The sequence below is a fragment of the Sarcophilus harrisii genome, chromosome 2, assembly GCF_902635505.1.
Source record: "Sarcophilus harrisii chromosome 2, mSarHar1.11, whole genome shotgun sequence".
In the NCBI taxonomy this organism is placed as follows: Eukaryota; Metazoa; Chordata; class Mammalia; order Dasyuromorphia; family Dasyuridae; genus Sarcophilus; species Sarcophilus harrisii.
The window spans coordinates 448,287,623-448,307,129 of record NC_045427.1 but is presented as its reverse complement, the minus strand read 5'-3'; the positions used below and the strand labels follow the sequence as shown (position 1 = coordinate 448,307,129).

Sequence of the window (19,507 nt, the reverse complement as noted above, 5' to 3'; positions counted from 1 at the left end):
AAGGAATTCTTGTTCAGATAATTTGTTAGACTTAAATGTGATTTTGGAAAGTAAAACATGTTCAAACTCCTTCAGTGGTATCTCCTTCCTTCATCGGCCAGAAGGGGTCACTGTGGCATTGCTAATAACATGATTTTTAGCTGTATCACTTTCATTTGGGAATAGAATCCCTGAATCCAGGAAGGGACCTTAGGAGGTCACCCATGACCAAAGTTACGAGAGCTTAGGGGACTTAATTACCCACAGTCACAAAGCTAGGACATGTAAGAATTGGGACTGGAAAACATTCCCTGTACCATTCTTCCTCATGAACCTCAAAATACTCTGTGAGGTAGGGGGCCAGAAACCATTACCTCTATCTTGCAAATGGAAAAGACAAGGTTCCCTGAGTTGATATAACTCCCTTCAAATCACAGAATTAGTGGAGGAGTCACATAGTGGAGGAGTTAGTGCTTTTGGTTTTCCTACTACACTAAGTACCATGGGAAGACAACTCTCCCAAGTCTGGCTAAACAGAGGAAAAAATAAAAAGACTGAAAAAGAAGGGATCTTAGTGTGCTTAGAAATTTCCTTATTCTCCTCTCACCCTCAAGAGTGATCATCTAGAATGTTTCCCTGTCAGAGCAAGTCTCATCTTGAACAAAATAAAAGAATTTAGGGTTTTAAGGACAGCAGACATCATGAAAGAATGGGTGGATGGATGGATAAAGGAATAAATGGTGAATGAATGGATGAATAAATGGATAGAAGGATAAATATATGGATGGATAAATGGATAAATAGAATGAATGGATAGATGGATGGATAAATAGATAAATGAATAAATGGATGAATGAATGAATGGATGGATGAATAAATGGATGAATCAATGGATGGATGAATGAATTGATAACAAATGAATGAATGGATAGATGGATGAATGAAAAAGCATCTGACACTCACTCTAGGTAGCGTTCTGGGCTAAAAATACAAAAGATCCTTTGATCTCAAAGAGTTCACATTCTAATATGTGAACAGCATGAAGACTGTTCAAATAAATTCTGACTAAAAATATCAGCTCCCATTTCTTCAGCACTTTAAGGTTTACAGGGTAGTTTCTTCACAAAAACCTAGCTAGTACTAGTATTTTTATGACCATTTTACAGATGAGAAAACATAAGCTTAGAGTATTTCAGTGACTTGGCCCAGATTGCCCTGGTATAGTAGATAGAATGTTGGATTTGAAGGCAAAAGAGCTGAGTTCTAATGCAGTTACTACCACCTACTGTCCATGAACCCTTAGATAATTCTTTTAACATAATCTAATTCAGGATTCTTAATCTGAAGCTTGTGAATTTGGAACTTTTATATTTTGATAATTGATGGTATCCTATGTATTTTATTTTATGTATTTTAAATTATTATTCTAAGAAGGAATTCATGAGCATCTATAACACACACAAAAAAGTTAAGAACCTCTGACCTATTCCAGTTTTTTTATGAGGAAACTGAGACTTTGTAAGTTTAGGTCCCTGTGCCCAAGATCACACAGATGTTAAGAAGCAGTATCAGGATTCAGGACTCCAGATCTAATGGGATTGCTCTGCTTCTGTCCACCATTCCCTCCCTTCCCTCCAAATGAGGGATTCTATAGTCTTTCACTGCCCCTTTCCCATCTTTCTCAGGAAATCCTAGTCTGGAGCAAATTATAGCAAGCTGGCTGCCTTCTCCTGAATCAAGGGCTACTTCACCTGGTACTGAAGTTCCAGAAGGCACAGATAGGCTCCACAAGTTTATCTGAAAAGTCCTGCAGGAGAAGAAAATGCAAGAATGGAAAACTAGAGAGAGTTTACTTCCTTCCCAATCCATCACTAAACATTTGTTAGGCACTAAGCACTGAGCTGGGTGCCAGGGATAATAAGACTGTCCTCAAATAATCTGCAGTCTATAGGAGTATACAGGATTTAGATATGTAACTGTATGTAAAAATATGAAATTCATAAAAATATGAAAGAAAGTTCTAGGAATGAGGCACCAGGAGCTTGGGGGATCTGGAAAGACTGGATGTAGAAGGTGCTATTGCAGCTGAGTTTTGAAAGAATTAAGGCCTCTGAAAGGGCAAAGATGGGGAAAGAATGCATTCTGGCAAGGGGGAATAGCCTGTTCAAGGAATGGAGAAGGGAGACAGACACTTTCAACAAGAAAGTCAATTTGGCCAAAGTGTAGAGTAAGGGAAGGGTAGTAATGTCTAATGAGCCTAGAAAGATAGGTTAAGGGTGAAGTGATTTTAAACTGCAGACAGAGAAATCTGCATGGTATCCTTAGAAGAAAGTGAGAACCATTGAAAGTACTAGTTACAGCTCTTTCCAAAGGAATAGAATTATGAGCAATGGATGCCCAGGGATAGAAAAAAGGGTCAGGGACCCAGAAGGGCAATAGCTCAAGAGGAATTAGGGTTTTAAGTGCCAGAACATTATGTAGCTCTTAGTGTTTAAAAAGAGAGAACAGTTTGAATTTCAAATAAGATAAATGATAATTGCCATTTCTTTAGTTCTTTGAGCTTTTATAGAGGGCTTTCCTCAAAATAACCTTGTGAGGTAAGTAATATTACTTTTATTACCATCATTTTACAAATGAGGAAACTGTGGCACAGAGTTCTTAAGGGACTTGTAAGAGACTGCTAATGATACAGTGTTGGAGCGAATGTTGGATGGAGTCAGAGGAGCTGGATTTAGGTCCTAGCTCCCTATTTATTATCTATCTGATATTAGATAAGTTATTTATTTGACCTCTCTGGGTCTCAGTTTCCTCATTTATGAATTAAGGAGGTTTTACTAGAGAATCTCTGAGATCCCCTTTAGTTTTAAGAATAGGATATTGTGATGTAGCATCAGAGTTTTTAATTTGAACTAAATTCTTCTGATTCTAGATCCAAGCTCTTAAATATTAGACCATGCTGCCTCTTCAAAAGTCACTCAAATTTTGTTGCAGTACTTGAAGATTTACAAAACACTTTTACCACAACAAACCAGTGAGAGAGGTAGTGTACAAATGATGATGCTTATTTTAGGAACCTCAGGAACTTAAGATTGACTTTCCCAAAGTCACATAACTGGTATCAGAATATGGCATATGACTTAATTTTATTTTAAATTCCAAATCCCCAACCCATTTGGAAGACAAGAAAAACAAAACCCATTACAAATATGTATAGTCGTGCAAAACAAATTCTCACACTAGCCATGTTCTCCCCTACTCTGCTAAAAAGGTAAAACCCCTTTTTTGCTTTGATCTGTACCCTGAATTCATCATTTCTTTATTTGGAGGTAGATAGTATGGTCCATTGTGTGTCCTTTGGAATTGTGGCTGATTATTGTATTATTCAATTACTAAGTCTTTCAAAGTCAATTTACTTCATAATATTGGTATTATTGCTAATATAGATTGTTCGGAGTCTGCTCATTTCATTTTGCATCAGTTCGTACAAATCTTCCTAGGTTTTTCTGAACCTATTCCTTTCATCATCACTTAAGTACAATAGTATTCCATTACATTCAAATACCATAACTTATTCAGCCATCCCCCAATTGATGGACATCCCTTTAACTTCCAATTCTTTGCCATCACAAAAAGACCTGTTATAAGTATTTTTGCTTCTATGAGTTATTTTCCTTTTTCTTTGATTTCTTCTGGTTATAACAACTCATTTAACCTTCAGATGCCTCCAGGTAATTTGCCAAGACCTTAAGCTGAAGAGTGCTGCTCTGCATTAGTGTGGGAAGATTCATAAGATGATCGATGTAGATCATGGAAGGCATGTGCTAGAGGAAGCACCCAGGGCTTCTGGAAATCAAGGCTGGCTTTCTATCCCTTAATTTTTAGTCAATAGTTCTGCTTGCTGCTATTTATTTGAAAGCAGATAAATGAAACATTTCTCTGCTTCTGTCCAAGTTCCTCTCTGAGCCTCAAAATTTTTGCTAGTGGGATAAGCAGGGGAGGAAGGGGAAGGCATCTCTTTTTGAGGCTGAGGGCTATGATTAAGGTCTTTTAATAGATCTGTCACTCATATTTAACTTGTATAGGACTGCTTGCCATCTGGGGGAGGGGGTGAAGGGAGGGAGGGGAGAAGTTGGAACAGAAGTGAGTGCAAGGGATAATGTTGTAAAAAAACTACCCAGGCATGGGCTCTGTCAATAAAAAGTAAAAAAAAAATAAAGAAAGATAGATCTGTCACTGTGGATGCCATCCACCCTACCTTACCTGGGTCTGGTGTAGGAGATGGAAATGCACTGCTGTGCTCACCTCCTGAAGGTTGATCAGAACTATGGATGAGATGATGGCCGATCCTACCTGCGTATGTAGGTACCTGGAAACAAAATGGGTGATTGTTGAAATGGAAAGAGCCTTTCCTGAGAGGGAAGAGCCTCAAATTTGCTATGTGACCAGCTCTAATCATTTCCTGTCTTGAACACCTATTTTCTAGTCCTAGCTCTAGTCCTATCTGTGTGTCTATAAGTCCCATTACCTCTCTCAACTCTGACATACATGACCCTGAGATCACTTTCCTGCTTAATAAAATAAAGATAATTTCTAAGGACCTTTTAAACTATTGTATTCTACATTCTAAGGTCCCTTCAAGTTCTAACATTCTGTTCTAAGGTCCCTTCTAGTTTTAATCTTCTATGGTCTGTGTTCTAACATTGTAGATACTAAGATTCCTTTCAGCTCCAATATTCCATTTTGTAAAGGCCTTCCTATATGAAACTATCAGCTACCCAAGCAAATATCTATTAAATGCTTAATATGTTCTAGGCACCATCCTAGGCCGTGGAGATACAAAGACAAGGATGAAATTGAGCCTGTCCTCAAGAGTTTACATTCTGTTGAGGGAGATGTGGGCCACAGAAACATATGCAAATACATTTAAAATCAATATAGTCATTTTAATAGGGTAGGGCACTAGAAGCTGGGGCAGGTAGTAGAGGCCTCTTGTAGGTGTTGACATTTGAACTAAATCTATATTCTGTGATTCTATTTTCCTTCCCCACCATTATATCTTCCCTCCATTCCATCAATCAATCCTTTTCTGGGGAAAAAAGGTATCCATAATGATCAGCATCCTTTAGTCTCTAGAAGTTGCCACCCTGAAGGACCCAAGGAGAAAAGTCCCCACTCACTTTTGCCTTTTCTCAGGTATAGAGGCGTCTTGAATGAGGACCTTGCCACCTTCCTGCCCTTCCCAACCCAAGGAGTGCTGGAGGGCACTGTAGGCAAACCAGGTGTTGATCACAGTGACTTTGGAGAGACCTGGGCAGATGGGAAACGTTCTCTGTTTAGGTATAGCCCCTTCAGATGACTAACCCACTCAGTCCCACAGCCCCATTCTTTCTCTGACCCACTTCATTATCTCAGGGCATATTTTTCTTTGTAACTGTCCAGTCTCCAACTCAGGCAAGATGTTCCCAGGATATTCCTTCACATGTCGGAGCAGACGTTCCCCTCAGACTGGGGGACTCAAAGCAGGGACTCCATCTTTGTTCTCAAAGTGGGGCTCCTTAAGGTCTGGGCCTTGGCTCCCCTCTGAACCTCATCTCAGATCCTTAAGGGTCCCTCCCCTCTCTTCCCACTGAGGAGTACTGTTTGATCCCTTAAAGCAGTGGTATCAAAGGCAACTAGATGGGGATACTATGTTATACTAATATCCTCTACATTTGTATCGACATTATCCATGTTCTATTGTATTCTTATTCTGTTAAACATTTTCCAATTACATTTTAACCTGGCTTAGGCTACACTTGGGAATGTGGTGGTGGCTCTGATCCTCTGCCTGAAAGCATCTGGAGGAATTTTTTTGAGCTCTCTTCATAAAGAAATTTTACGAGAGAAACAGGCCTGAGGTAGAAGAAAGTTTTGAGTCTCTCAGACTCTATTCCCCAGAGAGACTGGACCAGTTTTATCTCCCAGAGCTCACCTCTTCCTTGAAGTTTTCTTATTTCCTCAAAAGGCACTTGGATATATTCTGGCCCACCTGGAATCTTCTTGAAGTAGTCTTCGCTATTGGCCAAGTCTCTCAGGTTCAGGCTTCGAGCTTCAATGCCTGGAGAAAGAGCAGGATCCCATGCTCAGGATGGTTGGAACTTTGTGTTTTTAGGGTTGGATGTTCGCCCCTGAACCTGGGATCCACAATGCACTGGCCCAGGGTACAGACCTCTGTAGACCCTCCCTTCTGCCCCCTCCTCCTTATAATAAGTGAATTTGTCAGTAGAAATGTTTTATACTATTCAATATGTCAAGGACCATGACTTTATCGTTGTGGATCACAGCTTTCCTCCATATTGTTGTTGTTGAGCCTCCTTTTTTTTTTTTTTTTTTTTTTTTTTAAACAAGGCAATTGGGTTAAGTGACTTGCCCAGGATCACATAACTAGTAGGTACTAAGTGTCTGAATCCAGATTTGAACTCAGGTCCTCCTGACTCCACTGTGCTGCCTACCTGCCCCTAGCCTCCGTTTTTGAAGAGAACCAATGACATGGAGTACCTGAGTAGGTCTTCATTAATTGCTATGGCCAATGTCCTGGTAATGAGCCTCATGTCTCTAGGTCCTCATAGTCTATCACTGGGCCTAATCACCAAGTCTTTCCTGCTTGGTAATTGAATTGATCCTTAAGCATTTATTAAGTTCGTATGAAGTGTGTGTCAGATACTGGAAACTTGAAGACAAAAATGAAATAGTTCCTGACCTCAAGGAGATTACGTTCTACAAGAGAGAAACAACATGTACATTCATAAAATTTATACATGATAAATACAAGGGACTTTTTGGGAGGAGGCACTAGCAGCTGGGAGCTCAGAAGATGTAGAAGATGTAGAGATGTAGAAGGGCATACTTTAGTAGAGCTTTGAAGGGGAATAGGGATTTCTAAGAGGAGGAGGCAAGAGGAAAGAGTCAGATATTATAAGTAGTTTATGCCTTTTTTGATTTCCTTCACAAGCTAATTGTACAATAATTCAGAGTCTGATTCTTTTTGTACAGCAAAATAATGTTTTGGTCATGTATACTTATTGTGTATCTAAGTTATATTTTAATATATTTAACATCTACTGGTCATCCTGCCATTTAGGGGAGGGGGTGGGGGGGGTAAGAGGTGAAAAATTGGAACAAGAGGTTTGGCAATTGTTAATGCTGTAAAGTTACCCATGTATATATCCTGTAAATAAAAGGCTATTAAATAAAAAAAAATAAGTAGTTTATGCTTGATGGATGTAGGAGATGAGGTATCATGTGAGGGACAACAAGAGGGCTAGTTTGGTTAGCTCATAAGATGACTGAAGGGAAAAATTATAAAAATAGCTAGAAAGACAAGTAGGAGCCAGATGTAAAGGGCAGAAGAACTTGCATTTGATCACTTGAGTTTGCTGATCAATTGTCAAATATCATTTTGAACAGCTATAGGAAGGGTGGATTGAAGGACCAGTCAAATCTGGTACTACATAGATGTCTTTCTAGAACTTTTACTCAGGAGAACCTCTATCCAGAAAGGACATTGATAGAGGATAACCAGGATGTTGAAGGGATTGGACACCATGCCAAAATAGGAAATTAGACATTTAGTTTGGAGAAGATTTGGGTGGGTGAGGGGGATTGAAGGACTATGATCACTGACTTTAAGTACTCTAGGAATGACACTTCTCAGTGTTCTAGGTCAGTGATTCTCAAACTTTTTTCTCAGTATCTTTATATTATTAAAAATTATTGAGAATCTATTCAAAGAATTTGAACATTTATAGATGTTTACCGGATTAGAAATGAAAACTAATTTTGAATTTGTAGTCCCTCTGAAAGGGTTTCAGAGATCCCTCCAGGATTCTCTGGACCACACCTTGAGAACTATTGCTCTAAAAAACTCTCTAAGACTATCAGTTGCAGAAGAGATGCTGATCTGCCTTGCTGGAGGAAGTTTTTTCCATCTGGGAATTCCCTAAGGAAATCCCTAAAGAGAGCCCTGTCTCTATAACCGATTATGCATAAAGGGATTAACTATACTATTTAGTCCCAGAGGATAGCATTAGGAACAATGAGAAGATCCAGGGAGGAAGATTTCAGCTTGATATAATGAAGAACTTGTTAGCAATTTGAGGGTATCTAAAAGTAGGATGGGATATCTTGAGAGGTAATGAGTTCTCCCTCACTGAAGATTTTCAAATGAAGGCTGGATGATGACATGTTGGAGATATTGTAGAAAGGAATCTTTTCCTTTCAACCCTGAGATTATATAAGCACAAGCATGATAATTGCCACTTTACAGAAGAAGAAATGAAGGGAAGCTCATGGAGGAAGCACATTTCTTCAGTTCACATAGTTGGATCAGGATGTCATCTTGTATACTTACCTATGGGGCCTTTCTGGATGGAGATATTGGATTTCTCAGCTGTGAGGAGGAGGCTCAGGCTGACGGCAATGCGGTCCACGCTCTCCACCAGAACCATAGGACTTCTGGTGATCTGAGGACAGAGCTCATGGTTACAGTCTGAACTGAGAATCCCCTTTTCCTCTATAGCTGTATCACTTCCCTCCATCCTCAGATAGCCTCTGCAACATCAGCAAAGAACTGCCCTCCTATTTGACACTTTTGTCAATAATCTATGTTAATTGAAGGGATCTATGGTATGCAACAACAACAATAATAATAACAGCTAGCATTTGTGCAGTGCTTTAAAGTTGGCAAAATATTTACAACTATTATCTCATTTTATCCTCAAAGCAGCCCTGGGAGGGAAAGGCTATTATCTCCATTTCACTGATGAGGAAACTGAGACAGAAAGGGTTAAGTATCTTATCCAGGGTAACTTTTGCCCAGTGAACTAAGACAGATTTGAACTCTGTTCCTGACTCTAGGTTCAGGAGCTCTATCTCCTGCTAGAATGTTAGGGGTAGGACACAGTTTAGAACACAGAAAAAAAGAATCCTAGTGTCAAAAAAGACCTTAAAGTCCCTGTAGTTCAAGCCTCAGAGAGGGAAGGAAGGAATAAGTACTTATCAAGCACCTTCTACATCCCAGGCACAGTGCCGACATTGTGCTATATCTCCATTTTATACTTGAGGAAACTAAGACCTAAAAGGTGAACCTGCCCAGAATCACACAGCTAATGCATATCTCAGGCTGGATTTGAATTCAGATCTGTCAGATTTTAGACCCAGAGCTCTATCCATGGGTACCATCTAGCTGCCTCTGGGCAAAAGGGAAGGAACTTGCCCATAGTCACAGAGATGACTGAATTAAAACATAATACTTCATAAGATCACATGAATAACAAAATAAATGTACACATCTTATCCTATTTGTTAAATTGTGAATTCCTTGAGGACATGAGCGATATAATTTTTATTTTCTTTTACCATTATGGGGTACAGTACCTGGCAAGTAATAGGTTCTTAATAAACTCTGGTTCAATTGAATTAGAGATAGCTTTTTCCATTTCTATGTTCTAAGCGATAAAACTTTATGACTATGATTTCATATGAATAATATTCACTGCTGAGACCAAGTTATTAGACTTTATATCTCATATTTAACACCTTACATTTGTATGGTGCTTTACTGCTTACAAAGTATTCTCGTGCTTAAAACAGTTGGTTCAGTGAGATAAGCAGAGTACTAATAACAAATCTGTCTACTGTACTTTGAATTTTTCAAATAACTTTCCTTAAAAGCCTGCAGGTTGGTACCATTATCCTGTTTAATATGGAACCTGAGGCTTGATGCTGTTCTGTAGTGGCCCACGATCTTATCAAAGGTGTCTGTGACCCATAAGTGGACAATAAGGGCAGCTGGACTCCTCCCTTCTACTCCCTGAGATTTACCTCTTTAATTTCCAGCCACTGGGCTTTAGTTTGCTCTTCTAATAGTAGGGCAGCCACTGCTAAGAAGCTCTGGATGAGATGTTCCTGCTGTCCAGAAGGGTCTTGCTCTCCTTCCTCGATGGCAATAACTCTCTTCAGGAAGCTCACCACAGCAAGCAGGTCAGCTGCCTGGAGGGGGGTCTCTTGGGCTGCCAGAGCCTGTTCCAGGATCCCCAAGAAGCTGGTTGCCTCAGGCACACTCAGGGACCCGGGATCTTCTGCAAAGTCATCTCTGGAAAGCTGAGAGCAGAGAAGCCAAATGTCCTTTTGCTCCCTGCTGGGAGTTTAGGACCTAGGACTATGTTGAAGAGCCAGAGAGCAAGGCATTTCCCATTGGCTAAATTGGGGAGGGGGAATTCTCTTAGCTATTCTGATCAAAAAAATGATCCAGTGATTTATTTTTTGTTATTGCTACATAGAAATGCAAATAAAATTTTAGGACAATGCCAAGTAATAATGAAATGTGAAGAAGTCCTTATTTCTTTTTTTTTTTTTTTTTTAAGGGGGCGGACTTCTAAGTTCCATTTGAGGTGTTTTGTTTTTAATTTGTAACAGCAAACAGGACAATTCCAGAGGACCCATGATGAAAAATGCTTTCCACCTGCAGAGAGAGGACTGATTACAGACTTTTTTCACTTCCTTTGTTTTTCCTTTGTGTGTGCATGTGCACAAATATCTCATTTTATCCTCACAGCTTTCCACCTGTATGTGTGTCCTGTGTTGTCTTTTACAATGTGGCTAATATGCAAATATGTTTTGCATGATTTCAGTTAAAATCGATATCATATTGCTTATCTTCTTAAGAAGCAAGAGAGGGGCAGGATGGAGAGAACTGGAAGCACAAAATTTAAAAAAATAAATGTTAAACATATTTAACATGAATGGGACTACCTCCCATCCAGGGGAGAGGGTGGAGGGAAGGAGGGAAAACTTGGAACAGAAGTTTTTGCAAGGGACAATGTTGAAAAATTACCCACACATATGCTTTGTATATAAAAAGCTATAATAAAATAAATAAATAATTTTTAAAAAAAGAAAAAAATAAATGTTAAAAACTGAAAATATAATTGGTCAATAATAAATGAAAGTATCTTTAGTTTTTTTTTTTAAAAGAGAAAGAAAAGTTTCTTCCCTCATTATGCTTAGTGTATGTATGTCCTTGCTTGCATTCAACTGAGGCCTGGCCTTTTAGTCTAACTTTGGGAAGAAGCAAAACACTTGGGTTTGAACTGTGTCCTGGTCTCTCATTAACTGTGATACTTTTTCAGCAAATCATTTTAACTCTCCAACCTTCAACTTCCTAATTTGTAAACCAATAAAAAAATATTCGTTAAGTGCTTACTATGTGACAGACACTATGCTGGACAGTATGGATATTAAATCAAACAATTTTGACTCACAAGAAGCAGCTTACATTCTAATGGTGGAGAAAAATAAGAACAAATACAGCCCTAGTCTGAATTATGACAATTTTCAATTACTGTGATCCTAATTAGTGGGATCTTCATTAGGGCAGGCTATAGAAATAAGGACAAATAAACTGGTATGTAAGATATATCTAACATTTATATAAAGTTAATAAATACAAATATACACACAAAATAGTTAAGTGCAAAGTAGTCTGGGAGAAAAGGTTTTATGCAGAAAATGCCTGAACTGCATTATAAAGGAAAACAGTAGATATAATTCTTGAACCATTTTCCTCATAGGGTTATTTTGAAGAAAATCATTTTTAAGTTGAAAAGCAGAAGAAAGTAGAAACAATTGTTATGAATTTCTAAAAAAATTACACTTTTATGGCTCTCCAATTTACATAGGAATTGGAACTCTGGGGTCTCACCAACACTATTATAATAAACAGATAAAAGCCCTTTGTAATGAGCACATTCGTTGCCTGGTAGAGTCAATTCTGGGTTCTCAAATGCTATAGCAACAGAAAGAAAAATTCAGCAGGTTCTGCCAAATCAGAGAGGTTTCCTGTGCAGGCCCCATATGTAACTGTCAGTGGAGCATGGCACAGGGACAGACAGGGAAACTGAAGCTCGTCAGGGTTAAATGACTGACCCAATGTCATATCACCAAAAATTGGTTGACTAGTGATCATTTTAAAAACAGTCATTTAGGGAGGGGGCTGCTGGTGGAGGGAATGCCATTCCCAATGAAAATGCAGATGCCGTGAAAAAGCAGCATTACTGCACGTATTGCTGAACTCCTTGGAAAGCTAAATGTCAAGTCCTGAAATGCCAACATTGCTAATTTCCTTGATTGCATTATGCCAATTTTCAATTATTGAGGTTCTAATTAAATGGGTCTGAATTAGTGAGAATTTATTGTAGCAGAATTTCGCCATCCTGTGATTCCCAACACCTTAAGTGGGATGCTTGGGGCTCCCCAAACTTTTTCTGGCTCACCACCGTAGCATTGGCTAGAGTGTTGACTCGGCTGATAAACTCCCCATCTGCTGTTTTCTGGACTTCTCTTAGTCGCTGATATACCCCTGAAAAGAAGCAAATGTAGCATATAGCATCTTGGACTGGTTCAGGGAAGAGAACCAGATTTTCTTTTGCTTAAACTGTTCCTAAGTCAGTTCTGTGACCCATTCCCCTCTCTTCCCTCTCCAGAGAGACCTAGCTAGATGGTTCATTAGAACATCGGCTGTTCAAAGTTTTTGCAAAGGTCAGTGTTGAAAAATTACCCATGCATATGCTTTGTCAACAAAAAGCTATGATAATAAAAAAGATTATACAATGATCAATTCTGATGGACATGGCTCCTTTCTACAAAGAGATGATTCAGACCAGTTTCAATGGTCTTGTGATGAAGAGAGCCATCTACACACAGAGGGAAGACTATGGGAATTGAGTGTGGATCACAACATAGTATTTTCACTCTTTTTATTGTTTACTTTCATCTTGTTTTCTTTCTCATTTTTTCCCTTTTTGATCTGATTTGTCTTGTGCAGCACGAAAATTGTAGAAATATGTATAGAAGAATTGCACATGTTTAACATATTGGATTATTTGCCATCTATGGGAGGAGGTGAGGAGAAAGGAGGGAAAATTTGGAACACAAGGTTTTACAAGGATCAATGTTGAAAAATTATCCATGAATATGTTTTGAAAATAAAAAGTTTTAATAAAAAATGTGTTCAAGAAAAAAAAAAGAACATAGGCTGTTCAAATCACAGAATGTTAGAGATGGAAGAAATTTTAGAGCCACCAATTAGAATATAAAACATAAAGCCAGAAGAGATCTTAAAACATTTAACTGCTAGAACAAAGAATACAATGTTAGGTCTGGAAAGGAGCTTTAAAAACAGATGTTTAAACATAGACTGTAGAATGCTAGAGTGGATAGGATCTTAGAATATGGACTATTTTAACAGAAGAAATATTAACGGTGAATGACACTTTAGAGCAGTAAATGTTAGCACTGGAAGAGACCTTTAGAACAGAGATTGTTATTACTGGAAGGGATATGAGAACACAGAATGTTAGGAGATACAATGCTAGAACATAGTCCATTTGAACTGAAAGGGACTATGGAGACAGTCTAATTTAATATGCTAATGTTATGATATGAGACAACTGAGTAGCAGAGTAGTTAGTACACTCACTGGTTTGGGAGTCAGGGGTCCTGGGTTTGAATTCTGACTTTTCTCCTTACTGTTTGTGTCATCTTGGGCAATTAAATTAATTTCTCTGGGCCTGTTTTCTCATCTGTAAAATTAGAGACTTGGAGGAAAAAAATTTTAAAGCCTTTTCAAGCTCTAAATGTCATGAATTTCCTCTATGAGAATAAGATCCAGAGAGGTTAAGTCTGAAAACATTTACATTTAATTAGTTATAGAACTGGATCTACTGTGCTCAATTGTGACTCTGAAACCAACGATCTTTTTGCCACATCTTAAATTTTGCAAATGTCACCCAAATTTGCAATTTTGCAAAACCAAAATGTGGATTGAATAAAAATGATATAAACATCTGCTTGGCACCTTGTGTATAAGACAATTGATCCAGTGGTCTAGGGGCGGGCATCCAAGAATTACAAACTGAGCTTTAAAGTCCCTAGCCCTACACCTAGCCCACTCCATCTCACCACCCCTCTCTCAATAGTTCTGACTGTTTACACGGGTTTGATTCTAGCCCCACCAGGAAGCAGATTGGAGGGTGGTACAGGCAAGCAAAACCTACCTGGCCTGTAATGGCAGAGGAAAGGAAGGGATTGCAGGCACGGCTCAGACCCCAGCGCTCCACTGCCAGCATCCAAAGTTGGGCATTCTTCTACAGGCACTGTGGGCACAGGGCACAGGTTCAGTCCTCTAGCAAAAACAGCAGTCTCAGTGCTGAAAGGGTTTTCAGAGAAGCCTTTCTGGCCCCTTTACCCAAGGTGTGAATCCCTTCTGGAGTATCACCAATTATGCTATAACTACATTGAAACAGGTGCTTGTCTGGATTTGAGCTCTGTTCTTCCTGACCCCAAGGCCAGTGACCTACTTGAGTATTTAGTGATTTTTGTGCAATGTACCATTTCATACCCTAGACAAATTTTGAACCTGCTCAGTGGGGTTTTCCCCACCAAGATCTACTCCTCTGGAATGTGAGGGATGGGGGCCAAAGGAAGAGGAAGGCTAATTTGCCGTGTGTCAGAGAGACCTTGGTGGGATTACTGAGCTGATGGGCTGAGTATAGAACCACCTGGAAGTCAAATTATGCCTTACATAATTACTTCCTCCGGTTATTTAATAAAATGATACTTTTCCTTCATACATCCTAAGGAAGGTCATACAAAGGATGCTCCAGACATCACTTTGGGATACTAGTTGTATATATAGCCTACCAGTATGTCTCAATAATTGCATATATGCCATAGCAGACTGGGGACAAGAGTCCTGCCTCATTTATCTTTGTATTTCCTCCAGCACTCAGTACAGAGATCCATGTGAAGGAATAATAATGACAATAATTGTGATGATGATCATCATAATCATGATGATGGTGGTGGTAATGATGATGGCAGTTGGATTGAATACTGGATTTTAAGTGAAAGGAATGGGGTTCTCATTCTCACTGTAAACATTCACTGGTTGTATAATCTTGGGCAGCTTACTTAAACTCTTTGTTTCTTAGTTTTCTCACCTGTAAAATGGGAGTAATAATAGGAGCATTGCTTCCTTTTTAAAGTATTATGAGCTAAGCACTTTGTAAGCCTTAAACACCAGGTGAAGTGATTGGCCCAAGATCGCACAGCCATTAGCTGCTGGGATTAAGCCTTGATTCCAGGTTCTTCCATTCCAAGCCCACAAGGGACCCATAAAATAGAACGCTAACTAAATGTTGGGAGGCTCACCTAAATTCAATTGGTTCAGTGAATAGAACCCTGGATTGGAGTCAGGAGAGCAGTGTTCAAATTCTGATTCGGTTACTTATTAGACTTAGGACCTTGGGCATATCACTTCTTTAGTGGAGACCCAATTTTCTTGATAAAATAGAGTTTAATGGTGATCTTTATCTTATAGCTCGGAATCCTGTGACCCTTATTACATGCTTGGGAGAATGAGTAATGCAAAAGCAGGACTTGCCAAAGGGACTTACCGGGGCACCTGAAGGGCAGCAAAACCTCCTGGAGGGCGGGGGCGATCTCTAGGGCCCCCCAATTCCAGCCAAAAAGCAGTCCCTCGCTGGGTATCTCGCAGGCTCGGGCCATGTCCAGCTGCTCCGGGCCCAGGACTCGGGCCCACACAGACAGATTGGTGATGTTGCCCCTGAAGGCCTCTTCCTTCTTGAAGTCGCCCCCCAAAGAGTCCTGGTCCTGCCCGATAACAAACACGCCTCCTGGAGTCAAGGACTGGGCCGGGGAAAGGCTCTGGGCTCCTGCCCGCAGCTCACCATCGGCCCCAAGGGCCCAGCGACCCCTCCACTTCTCCCATGTGGCACAGACATGGTGCCACCTTCCATCCGCAGGGAAGACCGGCAGGTAGGGGGAATGGTGCCCATGGACAACAAGGGCCAGGTGGACCAGCCCATCGTGGGCGGTGAGACCTCGCAGCAGGAGCTCGTTGGAGAAGGCTGGCACGGCATAGGAAAAGATGGTGCCCCCCTTGCCCACGGCCAGGTCCCACTGGAGGTGGGTGCAGACTGTGATGGCTGGCAGCGCAGGGAAGCCCACCAGCAGCCTGGCATGCCTTGTATCTGTCTGTGCCCCGAACACCAGGGTGGGCAGCATGTGTGTGCCTGAGGGAGGGTGAGAAGAGGGGACCCCGTGACCCCCAGGAATGAGCATGGCAGCCCTGGAGAAGAGCTCCCTATGGAAAACCCTGAACTAGGAGCCTGAGGCCCAGGGCCCTAAAGCCCCTCCAGTCCAAGCCCCTAGATCTACAGCTGAGTGTTGTGGCTGGGGCTGGCCTCTGGTAGAGAAAGCACACATTTGGAACTGAAGGACCTGAGTTCTGATCCCAGTTCTGCCCCACACTGTGTGGCTTGGACACCGCCTCTCTTTGGGCCCCAATTTGCTGATCTATTGGATGAGATGGTCTCAAAGGTCTCTTGTAGCTCCAAATGCTGTGCACATGTTGGAGCAGCTGTGGGAAAACAGGTCCATTAATTCACTGTTGATGGAACTGTGAATTGGTCCAGTCACTCTGGAAAGCACGTTAGAATGATACCCCCAAAGTCACTAAAATCTGACCTAGCTTAATAGCACTGCTCTGCCTGTATTCCCACTAAGTGATTAAAGAAAGATGAAAGGAGTCACATATACAAAAATATCTTTAGCAGCTCTTTTGTAATGGCAAAGAACTGGAAATTAAAAGCTACGACTACGTATCAATTAATTGGAGAATGGCTAAACAAATTATGATATGTAAATATAAAGGAATACTACTATGCCATAAAAATGACAAAAATCAGAGAAATCTGAGAAGACTTACATGATACAGAGTAAAAAGAGCAGAAGTAGGAGAACAATAATAATTTTCTAAAGAGAAAAAAAAACTTAAGAAATTATCTTCTTCAGATGGAGACCCAATTTTCTTGATAAAATAGAGTTTAATGGGATGATCTTTATCTTATAACTTAGAATCCTGTGACCTTTATTACATGCTTGGGAGAATGAATTAATGCAAAAGCAGGACTTGCCGGAGGGACAATAATGGCAAATTATTATTTCAGAGGACAAAGATGAAGTATATTATCTACCTCTTGAAAAAGAGGTGGCAGGTTCAAGAATGATGCAAAATGAGACATTTTTGGTATGGTCAACATAGGAATTTGTTTTGCATATTTTTTTTAAAGTTTTGTTTTTCTTTTTGAGAGGTGGAGTAAGGAGAAGAGTGGAAGGAAGAAAAATAAATGCTTGTTAGTTAATGAAACATATTACAAATAAAATTAATTCTACACACCTATGAGATGTTTCTGGGCAAGATGGGAGAAGGCCCCTGTTTTTAATTCTGCCAGGGGTCCAAATCCAAAGTTATCTGTGACTGCTCTCCCTCCTTACAGCCCCCCAAATGGACAGCACTCACGCTTTTGCTGCAGTCTCTGTAGCAAGGCTGTCCTCTGGCCCAGCCAGATGGGACCCTGCACTTTTCTCTGAAGTAGCTCAGTCACAGCCTCATCTTGGGGCTCCACAGCTAGCTGGGCAAAACACTGGTCACAGAAGTTATGGGCATCCCACCAGTCTAGTTGCCAGCCTCTCACAAACTCATAGACCCCACTGGATGTCTCCATGGCTGCAGGAAAAGACCCTGGAGCTGCAAGGGAAAGACTAAGTGAGAAAGGGTGAAGACTGTGGCTGGCTTAGGTGATCTCCAAGGACCCTTCCAGCCTCATGATCTATGATTAGATCTTGAAAGGACCCTAGCAGTCATCTGTCCTAAATACCTCACTGTACAGACCAGGAAATGGAGGCTAGAGAAACCATGATTTATGGAAAGAGCCCTGGGTCCAGAGTTAAAAAATCCGAGTTCTCAAGTCACCTTTACCCTCTGGGTTTGAAGATCCTCATCTGTAAAGTGAAGAGGCTGGATTGGAAGTCCTCCCCTCCTCCTCTCCTCCTCCACTCCTCATCCCATCCCCCCATTTTATGACATCAGACAAAAAATATTCCCTCAGCTTGGAAACTTCATAGCTGTGGCATGATTACTGTACCTTGACTGGAGGTTATGTGGCAAGCATTGCGATTTCTAAGATAGGGCACAGTCCTCAAGCAGACTGGTTGCAAAAGGCCTTTTTTTGGTATCCTAGTGATTATTAGTACATTGCCTGGCATACACTAGGTGCCTAATAAATGCTTATCGACTGTCTGAATGAGTCACTGACTGAAGGGGAGACCAAGAACAGGGTCCTTTCTTAGCATTGTTGAGAGTTTAGAAATGGAAGGGCCTTAGAGACTAAGTTGTCTATGTGCTCATTTGATAGATGAGAAACTGGGGCCCCCAAAAGGGAAGTGGCTTACTTGCCAAGGTCCCATGGGGTGGGATTTGAATTCAGATCTATGGACTCCTCTCCATAGGATAGGTATGAGTGCATGAATTATAGAATTACAGAATGCTGGAGCTGGAAGGGACCTAAGAGGCCATCTAGTCCAACTCCTACCTGAAGAGGAATCCTCTCTACAGGTACTCTAGAAGCAGCTACATGGAAAGAGCAGAGGATGGAGCACTGAGCCTCAGGTCAGAAAGTCCTGAGATCAAATCCACTCTCAGGACACTCTCTAGATATGTAAACCTGTCTGAATCACTTTAATCTCTGCCTATCTCATTTTCTTCATCTGTAAAGTGGGGTGAGATAATATTTCTAAAACACTTATCAAATCTTAAAGTGTCATAAAAATGATAGCTATTTTTATTACACCTCCAAATAAATGGTTTTTGACTGAGCCAATGACTGAATATTTCTATTCAGGCTACAATTCTATTAACTCTAGAAGTGGTTATAGTGATAAAAGCATTAGAGTAGAAATTGAGTTTAAGTCTCAGTTTCTGTAGTTTAAGTAGTTCTCAAGTTAAGTTCTCAAGTTAAGTTAAGTAGTTAAGAGTTTAAGTAGAAAGCCAGAAAGTGCTATTGAGCCATAAGTTCTGGGTTTGAATTTCTGTTTGGCTATTTATTACTATATTAGGATTGACAGCACCTACCTGTATGTTTGAGGGTCTTCAATGAAGACGAAGAGTTTGAGGGGTTCCAGAAGAAACTCTCGATCTCCCAAAGAGACAGACACAGACACAAATCCAGAGAGACATGATGGTATTAAGGATCTGACTTCTGGACCAAGGTATACTTCCCACCACCCACAGGCTAATGGGAAAGAAAAGGAATGTATTCAGGAACCTCCTTCCCCTTCCCTGGACCCAGTGCTCCTTCCTTCCCCCAAATACCACTACAAAACCACTGATTTTTATTTCAGAGGGAATTAGAGTTTAGACATTATCTGGTCCATATCCTCCCATTGTACAGATGAAGCCCGGGATGGAAGATGCACTTATTGAAGGTCACAGGGTCAGTCAGTATGACTCTGACAGGCCATAAAGAGACATCCAAATTTACCAGTAAGAGGAGGAGGAACCAAGAAAGTCTTCCTGACATTCTGGGAATAATGGATCTTATACTAGGGGCACAGCAGGTGGGCCTAA

General features: G+C 40.5%; 1 protein-coding gene across 1 annotated transcript in view; it reads right to left on the bottom strand.

Annotated features, from left to right (window-relative positions):
- ADGRD2 (adhesion G protein-coupled receptor D2) overlaps nucleotides 1-19,507 on the bottom strand; it is a 45,973-nt gene that overhangs the window by 21,913 nt on the left and 4,553 nt on the right. The window contains exons 2-12 of the mRNA XM_031949326.1: nucleotides 19,013-19,110; nucleotides 17,402-17,629; nucleotides 15,474-16,112; nucleotides 14,073-14,171; nucleotides 12,291-12,376; nucleotides 9,841-10,119; nucleotides 8,369-8,480; nucleotides 5,951-6,076; nucleotides 5,157-5,286; nucleotides 4,240-4,345; nucleotides 1,731-1,786 (exon numbers count right to left, since the gene is read on the bottom strand). Of these exons, the coding sequence (XP_031805186.1) occupies nucleotides 1,731-1,786; nucleotides 4,240-4,345; nucleotides 5,157-5,286; nucleotides 5,951-6,076; nucleotides 8,369-8,480; nucleotides 9,841-10,119; nucleotides 12,291-12,376; nucleotides 14,073-14,171; nucleotides 15,474-16,112; nucleotides 17,402-17,629; nucleotides 19,013-19,110 (1,959 nt within the window). The remainder of the gene's footprint in view (nucleotides 1-1,730; nucleotides 1,787-4,239; nucleotides 4,346-5,156; nucleotides 5,287-5,950; nucleotides 6,077-8,368; nucleotides 8,481-9,840; nucleotides 10,120-12,290; nucleotides 12,377-14,072; nucleotides 14,172-15,473; nucleotides 16,113-17,401; nucleotides 17,630-19,012; nucleotides 19,111-19,507) is intronic.